The sequence below is a fragment of the Pongo pygmaeus genome, chromosome 8 (genome assembly GCF_028885625.2).
Source record: "Pongo pygmaeus isolate AG05252 chromosome 8, NHGRI_mPonPyg2-v2.0_pri, whole genome shotgun sequence".
Taxonomy (NCBI): domain Eukaryota; kingdom Metazoa; phylum Chordata; class Mammalia; order Primates; family Hominidae; genus Pongo; species Pongo pygmaeus.
In genome coordinates, this window is record NC_072381.2 from 132,392,158 (window position 1) to 132,404,191 (window position 12,034).

Here is a 12,034-nt window from a genome sequence, read left to right on the forward strand (position 1 = left end):
GGCATTTTTTTTTTAGTAGAGTTGGGATTTCACCATGTTGGCCAGGCTGGTCTCCAACTGCTGACCTCAAGTGATCCGCCTGCCTCAGCCTCCCAAAGTGCTGGGATTACAGGCATGAGCCACGGCGCCCAGCCCCCAGGAATTCTTTATGTATTCTGGATACCATTCCCTTATCAGATATGGGATTTGTAAATACTTTCTTCCCTTCTGTGGGTTGCCTTTTCTCTCTGCTAATAATATTCTTTAATGTACAAGAGTTTTTAATTTTGATGAAGTCCAACTTAGCTATCTTTTCTTTTGTTGCCTGTACTTTTGATATAATATCCTGTAAATCATTGCCAAATCCAGTGTCATGAAGTTGTTCCTCTGTGTTTTCTTCTAAGAATTTTATAGTTTTAGCTCTTATGTTTAGGTCTTTCATCCATTTTGAGTTAATTTTTGTGAATGATATAATAATCCAACTTTATTTTTTTTTTTGCAAGTGGATATCCAGTTTTCCCAGCACCACTTGTGGAAAAGACTGTCCTCTCCTCATCGAATGGTCTTGGCATCCTTGTTGAAATCATTTGACTTTCTTTGTGAGGGTTTACTTTTGGGTTCTCTGTTCTATCTGTTTTGTCTGTATATTTGTCTTTATGACAGTACCACACTGTTTTAATTACTGTAGTTTTGTAGTAGCTATTGAAATCAGCCCTCCAATTTTGTTTTTGTTTTTCAAGATTGTTTTGGCTAATCTGGGACCTATGAGATGGGTTTTTCTATTTCTATGGAAAGTGTCATTGGGATTTTGATAGGAATTGCACTGAATCTGTAGATCGTTTTGGATCAGCATTGACATCTTAACAGTATTAAGTCTTCCACTCCGTGAACACAAATATTTTTCAATTTGTTTATGTCTTTTATTTCTCTCAGCAACATTTTGTTAGTTTTAGTGTAAAAGTCTGTACCTCCTTAAGATTATTCCCAACTATGTTCTTGCTTTTATTCATTTCATCTTTAAAAAAATATTAGAGACAATACTTTTAATAACACCATTATAACCAGGCTCTAAGAAACTTCCTTCCCTCTCTTCTCTTCCTTCTCTTCACTTCCCTCCTCTCCCTCTCCCTCCTTCTCCCCCTCCCCCTCCCCCTCCCTCCCTCCCTTCTTTCCTTCCTTCCTTGGCCTGCTGTGTGCCAGGTGTTTTTAGATGATTGCGAAAAATAAGATGCAGATTATGTCCTTGAGAGGCTCACAGTCAAGTGGAAGAGACACAGGTGATTAAATGGTGGCAGTGTGATACAGTAAGTGCTTGGATTCAGGCTCATCTCTCTGGGAGGCTCTAATCCAGCCTAAGGCATTTGCCCCCAAACAAAAGCAGTGGAAGGATTTTGCTACAGGTCGTAGAAGCTTGGTGATGGCGTGGCTGCCAGTTTGATTTTGAAGATAGAGTTTAGGAAACCCAGCCTCCAGCTCCAAGTGGGTGCCATCTAAAGCTACCTGATGAATTTATCCTTTTATTTGTGGCTACTGGGATCACATTCTCGCTAGTAGTACTGTGGGTAATGTTGGGTACTGAGCCGTTTGCAACAATACAGTTGACTTGTTCTCCATCTTCACCAAGTTGCTATAAATGGCTGGTCTCTGCCCCATGGTCAAGTACAAAGGGTGTATGTAATGTTCTGATTCTCTCTACATGGTGTTTCCTGAATGGCTCAGTGAAAGGTTGTTCCTTGGAGACCTGGCTTAAGCTGATTTCCTCTCTGGTGTTACATCTGGCTTATCTCCTCTCTCCAAGCCCAGCTCAGTGTGGACCAGCGCAGGGGCCTATGGAGGCTTAGGAAATGCAAGGTACCTGCATGGACCAGGCAGATGTGTAGGGTGTGTGAAGTTCGAGACCAGGCCGATGGCCCTAGGGTGAAACCCTGTAGGAGCACAGACAGGGAGGGCCCTGGCCTCAGGCCGTGTGAGGACATGGCCTGTATTTTCCCCAGCCCTGAGAAGATGCATACTATTGAAAAGCTTTTGCAACTGAAGGCAAGAGAAAGGAAATGAGAACACAGAGCAATTAATTTTCACAAATTGACTTTAAAAGAATTAATTAACGTTTAAGTTGCTACTTGAAGTCTTGAAATCCTGTTTCAGTGGTGTGTGAGACAGAGAGAGACTGAGCTGAGTTGATTTCAAGGAGTAATGTATGGCCACCCCTGGCCTTTGATGCCTTGGGGAGGCTATGGACCTCAGCACTGATGGCAGGTGGGCTATCTCCTTAGATCAAAAAGACCCACAGCAGAGCTGGCAAAGCTAATATTGTGTTTCTCTTTCTTATTGATTAAGTCTCAGCCTCTGGATCTTTTTGCAGAGGGCAAGAACATTTTGAAGACGAACAAATGCTACAGCTTTTGCTTTTGCTCTTTCAGACTGCACGAGGAAGAGTACTTTGGGATCTGGTTAAATTCAGTGCATTTTTATTGAGTGCCTGCAAGGTATGGTTTTAGCTACTGTGGGAAATCCAATGATTAATAAATATTTACCTCCCTCAAGGAGTTTGTGTCTGATGAGAGAGACAGACATACAGATGAGCAACTCTACGAGGTTGTGGGGTGGCACAGAGTGTACAGGGAGTTCAGAAGGAAGCCATTCATTTAGGTCTGCATGTAACTTCTTCTTGGTAGGGGGAGAAATAATTCTGTTAGGGCCTGGAAAAGGCTGTGGAATTAAAGGCAGGCCTTGTAGACAAGTGGGGCTGTCAGAGGCGGAGGGAGGAAGGATTTTGAGCTGCAGAGGAGCGTGTGGCAGGCCTGGCGGGGCAGGTGGAGCCGAGGAGGGTGAGGGGGCTGAGATGAGATGGAAAGGTGGGTTATGTGCTGGAGAAATGAGCCATCATTCAGAATGCTGGGCGAAATGGTCCAGGGCTTTGGAATGAGAGTTCAGGAAGGTAACTGGTGGTGGAGAGAAGGGAAGACAGTCTGTACATCTCATTGAGGGGTGATGAAGTCTTGGGCTGGGCAGTGTGGAGTGGTGAGATAGCCTAGGAGGGAAGCCCCAGGATCCCAGGGCTGCCATCAGCTCACTGTGTACCTTGAGCCAGTCACAACGCCCCTGTAGACCTCTTTTTCATCTGTGAAGTGGGTTGATGGGCTTAGTGTGTTTTTTCTCAAGTGAGAGTAGTCAAGTTGGTTTTTTTGCTGAATGGGTGTTACATTTCATTAAATGTTTTTTCTGCATCAGTTGAGATGATATAATAATTGTATGTATTTATGAGGTACACATTGATGTGGTACATATGAAGTATGGTGATCAGATTAGGGTAATTAGCATGTCTCTCATCTCAAACATTTATCATTTCAGTATCTTCCTTCCAGCCATTTGAAACTATATGGTATATTATATAAGGTTAACTATAGTCATCCTAAGGAGCCATAGATCACTAGAACTTAATTCTCCTATCTGGCTGTGATTTTGTATCCTTTAGCAAATTTCTCCTATCCCCACTTCCCCCTACCCTTCTTAGGCTCTAGAATCCTCTGTTCTCCTTTTTACTTCTATAAGCTCAGTTTTTTGTAGCTTCCACCTATGAGTGAGAACATGTGGTGTTTAACTTTCTGTTCCTATCATATTTCACTTAATGTCCTCCAGTTCCATCCATGTTGTTGGGAATGACAAGATACTATTTTTTTTTAATGGCTGAATTGTATTCCATTATGTATATATACCACATTGTTTTGTATCCATTCATTTGTTGTTGGACGCCTATGTTGATTTGCTTTATTCATCTGCGTTGGACACCTAGGTTGATTGAGTATCTTGGGTATTATGAATAGTGCTGCAAGAAACTTGGGGTTGCAGATGTGTTTCTGATACACTGATTTCCTTTCCTTTGGATAAATGCCCAGTGGTGGGATTGCTGGATCGTGTGGTGGTTTTATTTGTAGTTTTTTTTTTAAGGAACCTCCATATTATTGTCTATAATGGCATATTCCCACTGAGTGTCTAACAGTTCCCTTATCTCTGCACCTCACTGGCATTTGTTATTTTTTGTCTTCTTGATACTAACTATCCTAACTGGGGTGAGATGATACCTCATTGTGGTTTGGTTTGCATTTTCCTGGGCAGCTTTTTTATAGACAATCAGGAGACTGAACAGAGGTGATTGCAGTACCTTTTTAGGTCTCTGATAAGGCACAGCTACATGAGGCACGAGTGCAGGCTCTTAATTTTTTATTTTAGGGAAAAGATCCACTCACTGTGGGCTGCTGCACACTCTCCTAGAAAAAGAAAAAAACAAAAAACCAAAACACCATCCAAGCAAAGAACTTGGCGCTTGGTTTATCTCTGTCTCTTTTCCCACTTAACATCTCACACAATGTGTCCAGCTTCTACACTGGAGTCTGCTGTCCAGGGTTGAGAAATTCATGTGGACCTGAAGATGCTCATCGGCAGCCAGGCCATTATAAAAGGAAGATGGACTCGACCAGGGAGAATGTAGTAGGCATTCAGCCCACAACCCAGAGGGAGGCTGGTGCCACCCTTGCCAGGATGTGAATGGGATGCCATGAGCCTGTTCTCTATGGAGTTGTTTCCAGACCCTAACAGGTCAGAAAATTGAAGAAGCAAAACTGAGCGATCAGCAAAAAGGCCGCCATCTTTGTAGTACATCATACATCAGGTGAAGACATCTTAAATCAGATGCCATTTGTCATCCTCATCCTTCTTAAAGGAGACAAGAAGTCCTTGCCCTCACTCCCTAAGAAGGGGCAACTGTGAAAGGCCAAATAATCAGAATAAAGGATAGCCTCTCACATTACATACTTTTGGATTCCTTTAAAAAAATTCCCTACATGGTTCTTGTTTTTCTCATATCACTCAAGAATTGGGAACCACAGCCCTGGACTTGTCTGGGTTTAGGTGCCTGCAGTGGAGACCCCTGTTCCAGCTGCCTTAAAGAGTGAATCAGTGAACCACAAAGTACCACTTTCACATTGCTTTTCACACGCCTCCTTGTACTAATTTCCTATTGCTGCTGTGACGAATTGCCACAAACTCAGGGGCTAAAACACGAGATTCAGTGTCCTAAAGTGCAGGTGTCAGTGGCCCATGTTCCCACGGGGCTGTGGGAGAGTCTGTGCTTCCTCACCCCTTCCAGCTTCCAGAGGCCACTGTGTTCCTCGGCTTGTTTTGCCTCTTTCTTGCATCTCTTCGACCCCCTCTCCTTCCCTCTGACTGACCCTCCCGTCTTCCTCTTATAAGGACCTTTGTGATTACATTGGGCCCACCTGGATTGATCCAAGATTAACCCTCATCTCAAGATCCTAATTTTTTTTTTTTTTGAGACAGAGTCTTGCTCTGTTGCCCAGGCTGGAGTGCAATGGTGCAATCACAGCTCACTGCAACCTCCACCTCCTGGGTTCAAGCGATTCTCTTGCCTCAGAGTATGGGATTATAGGTGCGCACCACCACGCCTGGCTTTTTTTTTTGGATTTTTAGTAGACACGGGGTTTTGCCTTGATAGCTAGGCTGGTCTCGAACTCCTGGCCTCAGGTGATCCGCCTGCCTCAGCCTCCCAAAAGTAATCCCCCCGAAGTGTTGAGATTACAGGCATGAACCGCCACACCCGGCCAAGATCCTGAATTTAATCACCCTTGCAGTGCCCCTGTGGCTGTGAAAGCTTTTGGAGTCGTCTTTGGAGGGCTGTTACTCTATCTGCATCCTTCCGCTCCTCTCTCCTACTCCCTTGTCAAATACCCTTGCGAAGTTGTCTTTTAATTTGTCTTCATGTATGGGATTATTTAATCATTAGTCCTAAAATGAACAAAGGGCTGGGGGCTGGGCATCTGGGGTTGTGATCTTGACTGGGTTGCATGATTTGGAGCCACGTGTATAACCCCTGAGGCTCTTTTTTTTCTTATCTACAAAATCATGGGTTGTCTGGCTCATTTCACAGTTAAATTTGAAGTTTCCATATCCATGTATGAGATTTTAATCACTGCTTTCCACTGTCTGCTTTAGGGATTGGGGAGTAGGGTATTTAGAGGTGAAACAGGAAGAAAGGAATTATGTGTATGTGCTTTACAAATTCACATGTGCTTGAATATATTTACCCTTGATGTGCTCATTTTATTTCATTTTTATGATTTTTGACATGTTTATTTTTTCCCACATCTAGAACAGAATAGGTGTGCTGGCAGGGATGCTGTTAAGAACTGTGATAAATGCATTTACGGTTCCTGAAGGTTTATGAATACGGTCATGCTGAGCTGGGGAAGTCCAGCCTCTGCCCTGGGCTTCCTTCACCTGACATAGTTATTTTGTGTTAAAGATTCACTGTAAAATGCCAAATAAACTGAATAACTACTAATAACCATCTTTGTCAGTTGAGGACACTTAAATTTTATGAATTTTTGGGAAAATATAGGAAAATACCTGAGGAAATAGAATTTTCAATATCATAGATATAGCTTTTGATATTATAGAATTTTTGTGCACATGTGGCAATGTGCTTGCTTTGGCTTTCTAAAAAGAATTCAGGTAGAGGTAGATGTCTTGATAGCAGTAAAAAAATACAACCAGAAGAAAGGCCTTCACTGTTACCTGAGTGTTCACCATGACCCCATTGTGCCAAATCCAACAGGGGCATCATTTTCTCTAAGACACAAAACACACACACACAATTCTATGAGGTCAGTATCCTGTCCTTATTTTGGCCATTGAAAACCTGAAGATAGAGCAGGTCGTTTGCCGGAGGGCAGGCACCCAGGGGCTCGGGGAGAGGTGCTGCCCTACCCACTTTAGCTGTCTGTAGAGACGATGAACATGAACACCAGGAGGCTGCGTGCGCCTGAAATTCTAGACTTTACAGCCTGAAGTGCAGCTCAGGCAGCTCAGGTTTATGGAGGCCATTCCTTGTACAGCTAAGCACCATCCTGTCCTTGGAGGTGTGGGCAGGAAATGTTGAAAGGGGGGTGGCTCTGCTCTCTGGTGGCTTTTCTTTAGTTGGGGACGTCTTAACACACACATCTGAAATAAGACTGGCTTATACAGAACAAGAGACGGGAAGCTTTGCATGGTGCCAGGGCTGTTTGGAGGAGCGGAGTTAAAAGATCAAACACGGACTTGGGTCTGGCTTTCGTGATGAGGTGCACCCAGTGGGAAGGCCCAGCTGGCGAGGGAGAAGTTGGTACCCAAAGATGTGGGCTGGACTGGCTTCTTTCCTTCAGTAGAAGCAAGGGCCCAGGGAAGGGAGTGTGTGGTGGGAAGGTACGGTGGCCCGTGCTTGCCAAAGGAGTTTGCACATGACATGGTTTAATTTTAGAGAATTTTAGAGGTGTGCCACAATGCAGGTGCCTTTTGTGCATAGCCTCGCCTGGCTGGGCTGTGCAGGATAGATGGATGAGAAATTTGATCAGGGTTTTTGAAGATGAGTTTTATATTGAATGCTATATCCTTTTAGGTAGAGGCTGTTGGGTAGGAGGAACATTAATATATATATTTTTAAATTGAGAGTGGGCTAGTTGAATACTTTTTGGGCCTTAAACACTTTGTAGCATCCTTTTTACACCTGTGACTGCTGCCTTTATTCCATAATGCATGAGCAAAAGTGTGGTTGGAATTTAATGGTATGACTTTTTAGGGGCTTATGTAGGAGCAATATGATCCTTTTGCAAAATAGGAACAGCTTTATGTCAGGATAAACATGGGATTTCAGACATTTCCTGCTTATCATTGACAGTTTTAAGGATTTCTTCTAACACAGGACATATTTTTGTCTACTGTGATTGTAAAATCTATTGGCTTAATATCAACATTGCTATATGATAATTTTTTTATTAATTTGGTTTCCAAAGAATATTCAGTCCATGTGCAATTGATTCACAGGCAATTAAAAAGAATCTATTAGTGGAAATAAAAGATAGTATTGAAGTGTCAATCAAAATGCTGTTAACAATGTCTTCTTATGTCACTTATGGTCATCTGGTGTCGTGGGTAGTTATGAATTTCTCCTCCTTAAACTATTGACCCTTTATATTTGTCTGAAAGAAAAGGTCACTTCTGTGGGTATCAGAGAGGATGATGCAGGCAGCGACTGAATGTATTTCAATATAAAAAACAACAACATTAAAACAAACCAACACGACTCAGCATGGTCACTTCTATCTTTACTATTACTAATATATTTCCCCTTTTTTCATCACAGCTTTTTATAACTATGATGCCAGAGGAGCGGATGAACTTTCTTTACAGATCGGAGACACTGTGCACATCTTAGAAACATATGAAGGTGCGTATGCATCTTGGTATCTTTTCTCTTACATGTTTGGGCAGATGGCACACTTCTCAGTGCCTGCTGGGCAAAGCATTCCTCTGTTACAGACACATAAGACAGTCATGCTCCCTTCTCAGGCTCACTTTTCTTGCAGATGGATACTGTTTTAGGTAAGGGTAGTAGTGAGGCTGTTGTTTAATACTTTATTAAGGTGAACTTAAAACTGAAATTCCCATTTTTAAACTCATTGGCTCCTTATTTTCAAGCATGTGTAAATCTGTTTTTTTTTTTTCTTTTGAGACAGAGTCTTGCTCTGTTGCCCAGGCTGGAGTGCGGTGGTGTAATCTCAGCTAACTGCAACTTCTGCCTCCCAGGTACAAGTGACTCTCGTGCCTTAGCCTCCCGAGTAGCTGGGATTCCAGGTGCCTGCCACCATGCCTGGCTAATTTTTTTGTATTTTTAGTAGAGACTGCATTTCACCCTGTTGGTCAGGCTGGTCTCGAACTCCTGACCTCAAATGATCTGCCCACCTCAACCTCCCAAAGTACTGGGATTACAGGTGTGGTCCACTCTGCCTGGCCAAGTGTGTGTAAATCTTGATTGTTAACAGTTGACCACTTGATAAAAAATAGGTTTAAAATAGTTTACTTCGTTGTTTTGTTTTTGAGACAGGGTCTTGCTCTGTCGCGCAGGTTGGAGTGCAGTGGCATAATCAGAACTCACTGCAGGCAGCCTCCACCTCTTGGGCTCAAGCGGTCTTCCCACCTCAGGCTCCCAAGTAGCTGGGACTACAGGTGCATGCTGCCACACTCAGCTAATTTTTATATTTTTTGTAGAGACAGGGTTTCACCATGTTGCCCAGGCTGGTCCTGAACTCCTGAGCTCAAGTGATTTGCCTGCCTCGGCCTCTCAGAGTGCTGGAATTACAGGCGTGAGCCACTGTGCCTAGCCTGTTTCATTGTTTTGATGTGTTTGATGTGAACTGAGATTTTTTCTTTTAATGTCCTCACTTAGATTTGTTGGCAGTTATGTCTCAGAGGAACCACAATTTTCATCTCTTACTTCCTTTCTTTTTTTTTTTAAACCTGTAATCCCCATTTTTTGGGGATGAACAGAGATTTATCATAGTTATATGGGATGCCGTCCAATGAAGCAATATTTTTTTTGTTTTTTTTGAGACGGAGTTTTGCTCTTGTTGCCCAGGCTGGAGTGTAATGGCGCAATCTTGGCCCACCACAACCTCTGCCTCCCAGGTTCAAGCAATTCTCCTGCCTCAGCCTCCCGAGTAGCTGGGATTACAGGCATGTGTCACTGCACCCACCTAATTTTGTATTTTTAGTAGTGACGAGGTTTCTCCTTGTTGGTCAGGCTGGTCTCGAACTCCCAACCTCAGGTGAGTTGCCCGCCTCGGCCTCCCAAAGTGCTAGGATTACAGGCGTGAGCCACCATGCCCATCCTGAAGCAATTGTTATAATTATCCAATAAATAAACTATTGGTGACAGTGGTTTTTCAGTGTCCTTGGCATTTCAGACAATTTGTTTTTATATTTCGTGTTTTGCAAATAATTTGAGCAGGCCATATTTCATTTTATGCTGTGGTTATTGTTGCACAGAAGGGAAGAAATGATGGGCTTGATTTTTTAAAGACTGTTCAGATCTGGAGGTTTTGGTGAGATTGTGTTTTCTTATTGTTGTCGGCTTAATTTCCTGCTTGAAAGGGTGGTTCCCATATAGCATATGAATAAAAAGGATAATTTCACTAGAAAAATTGCTTTTTCACAAAGGTTTTTTAGCAAAACCCTTCCACATGGGAGGTTGGGGGTAAGAGGGGAAATCGAAGACATCCCGTAGTAATCAACAAATTGAACTTCCAACTTGAAATCCACTTTACAAGGAATGAAGCAGTGCCAAGCTTCCCTGCTCGAGGCAAACTGTGACCAGCTCCTGGTAGACTCCTCTGAGAAACACAGACCTACTAACAGATCCATGTTCATGGCCCTTATTTCCCCATCTGATGCATGCTGTACCTTCCCTAAAAAAGTCCTGTCTGAAAAAAAAATCGACTTTAGTGGCCTCTGCATGGAAGCCAGTGCAGCTCTGCAAAAACCAGCCCCAGTCCTTAAGCGGATGAGTAGTTGTGATGGGGTCTTCTGCTTGTTTTCCGTGTTTACAGCTGACAGCTGTGTTCCCTTATCTCCTCTCAGTATATACTGCATGTGCCTGAGAGGAGACAGAGAGAAATTAAGTAGAGGTTAAGGATCAAACCGCTCATCTCAGACACTTCTCTGATCTGAAGGGAAATGCTCTTGTATCTTTTTTCACTTTTGCTGCTGGTCAGTTGAGGTTGAAATCCTGGTTAATAAACACTGGGCAATGATGTCATTCCTGAATAGTTAATGATTTCCTGTGGCCCCTGGGCATGTGGAGACTGCATTTTTGTTCTTTGCTTCATAAGAGGAATGTGTGTGTGGTGGTGTTTTTTTTTTTTTTTTTTTGAGATGGAGGCTCGCTCTGTCGCCCAGGCTGGAGTACGGTGGTGCAATTTCAGCTCACTGCAACCTCTGCCTCCTGGGTTCAACGGATGCTCCTGCCTCAGCGTCCTGAGTAGCTGGGATTACAGGTGCCCACCACCGTGCCCAGCTGAGGAATGTGTTTTTTAAACAGTGGAATCCTCGGGCATGTCAATGGTCCTTGTAATACGTGTAACTTCAAAAATATCTGATTGCAGGCATTTGACTTTTTGACTGACATCATGATAAGGGATCTATAGTGAACATTAATTTTCTGGGCTAGTCATTCTTTCTAGATTCTGATGAAAATATTTCAGTCTTTGTAAAGACTCTTTAGCATAAAATGAATTTCCGTTCCTTGACAACTAACTTTTTGGTTTTAATCTGAATCTAATGAGAGAAATGCATTTAGAGAAGTATTAATAGTTTTGAGTTTGGGAAGTGTGGTGGCTTTTTGTCATTAAATAAAAAGAGAATAATGTACCTCCATTTGTTTTCCAATATCTTCCTCTTGTTTTGTCTCAATTTCATGACTTGTATTAGAGTCTGGCATTTTCTTTTTCTTTCCTTGCCTCTCCTTTTCCTCTAAGACAATTTTTCAGTTTAGCAAGTTTGATTTTCTTTTTTTCTATGATCCTTTCCAGGATATTACAGAGCTTGCTCCGAGGCTATAATTTCTAGATGATAACTCTTTATTTTAGGGTTCAAAGACTAAATTTACCTTCAAGTTGTGGTTAATTTCTCTTTCTCAAGCTCACGAAGGCTTACAGCATAGAACAAAGAAAATGAACTTTCTAGCTCATGGTGGAAGTGGAAAGAGCTTTGAGAGGTCATTTGTGCAGACCCCTGCCTTTAAACAATGTCCTGGGTCAACCAGATAGGAGAGGTGAGGCCAGGCCCCAATGTTGATTGAATGACTCTTGTCTGGTCAAGGGCATGCCAATCCTGCTGTCGACTCATTTCCATAGGGTCCCCAGGGCTTCCATAGGGTCCCCAGGGCGAGATGCTATACCAGAGGCAAGCTGCAGGCATTGCCCAAAGTTGAGGAAATTGTGCTTTTGATTCAGCCACATTCAAACTTAATTTATTCAACTCTTTAAAACGGATAGTGATGCATTTTCTTCTAAAATGACTAGATCGCCATTTTCCTGTGCTGGACTGTGTCCTCCCTGAGTTCGGGACCTGTGTCTTGCCTGTATTTGCCTGTTCCCTGGGTGGATGTCTCTTTTTTTGGAGCAGGTTGGTTGACTACGTGGAGGCCACTTGCAAGCCGTGCCAGGGA

At 42.9% G+C, this 12,034-nt stretch overlaps 1 protein-coding gene across 2 annotated transcripts in view; it reads left to right on the plus strand.

The window, feature by feature from the left end:
- The window catches only part of DOCK1 (dedicator of cytokinesis 1), a 550,965-nt gene that overhangs the window by 56,795 nt on the left and 482,136 nt on the right, over nucleotides 1–12,034 (plus strand). For both annotated transcript variants that reach the window (XM_054503625.2, XM_054503626.2), the window contains exon 2: nucleotides 8,174–8,257. In XM_054503625.2, coding sequence (XP_054359600.1) covers nucleotides 8,174–8,257 — 84 coding nt within the window. The remainder of the gene's footprint in view (nucleotides 1–8,173; nucleotides 8,258–12,034) is intronic.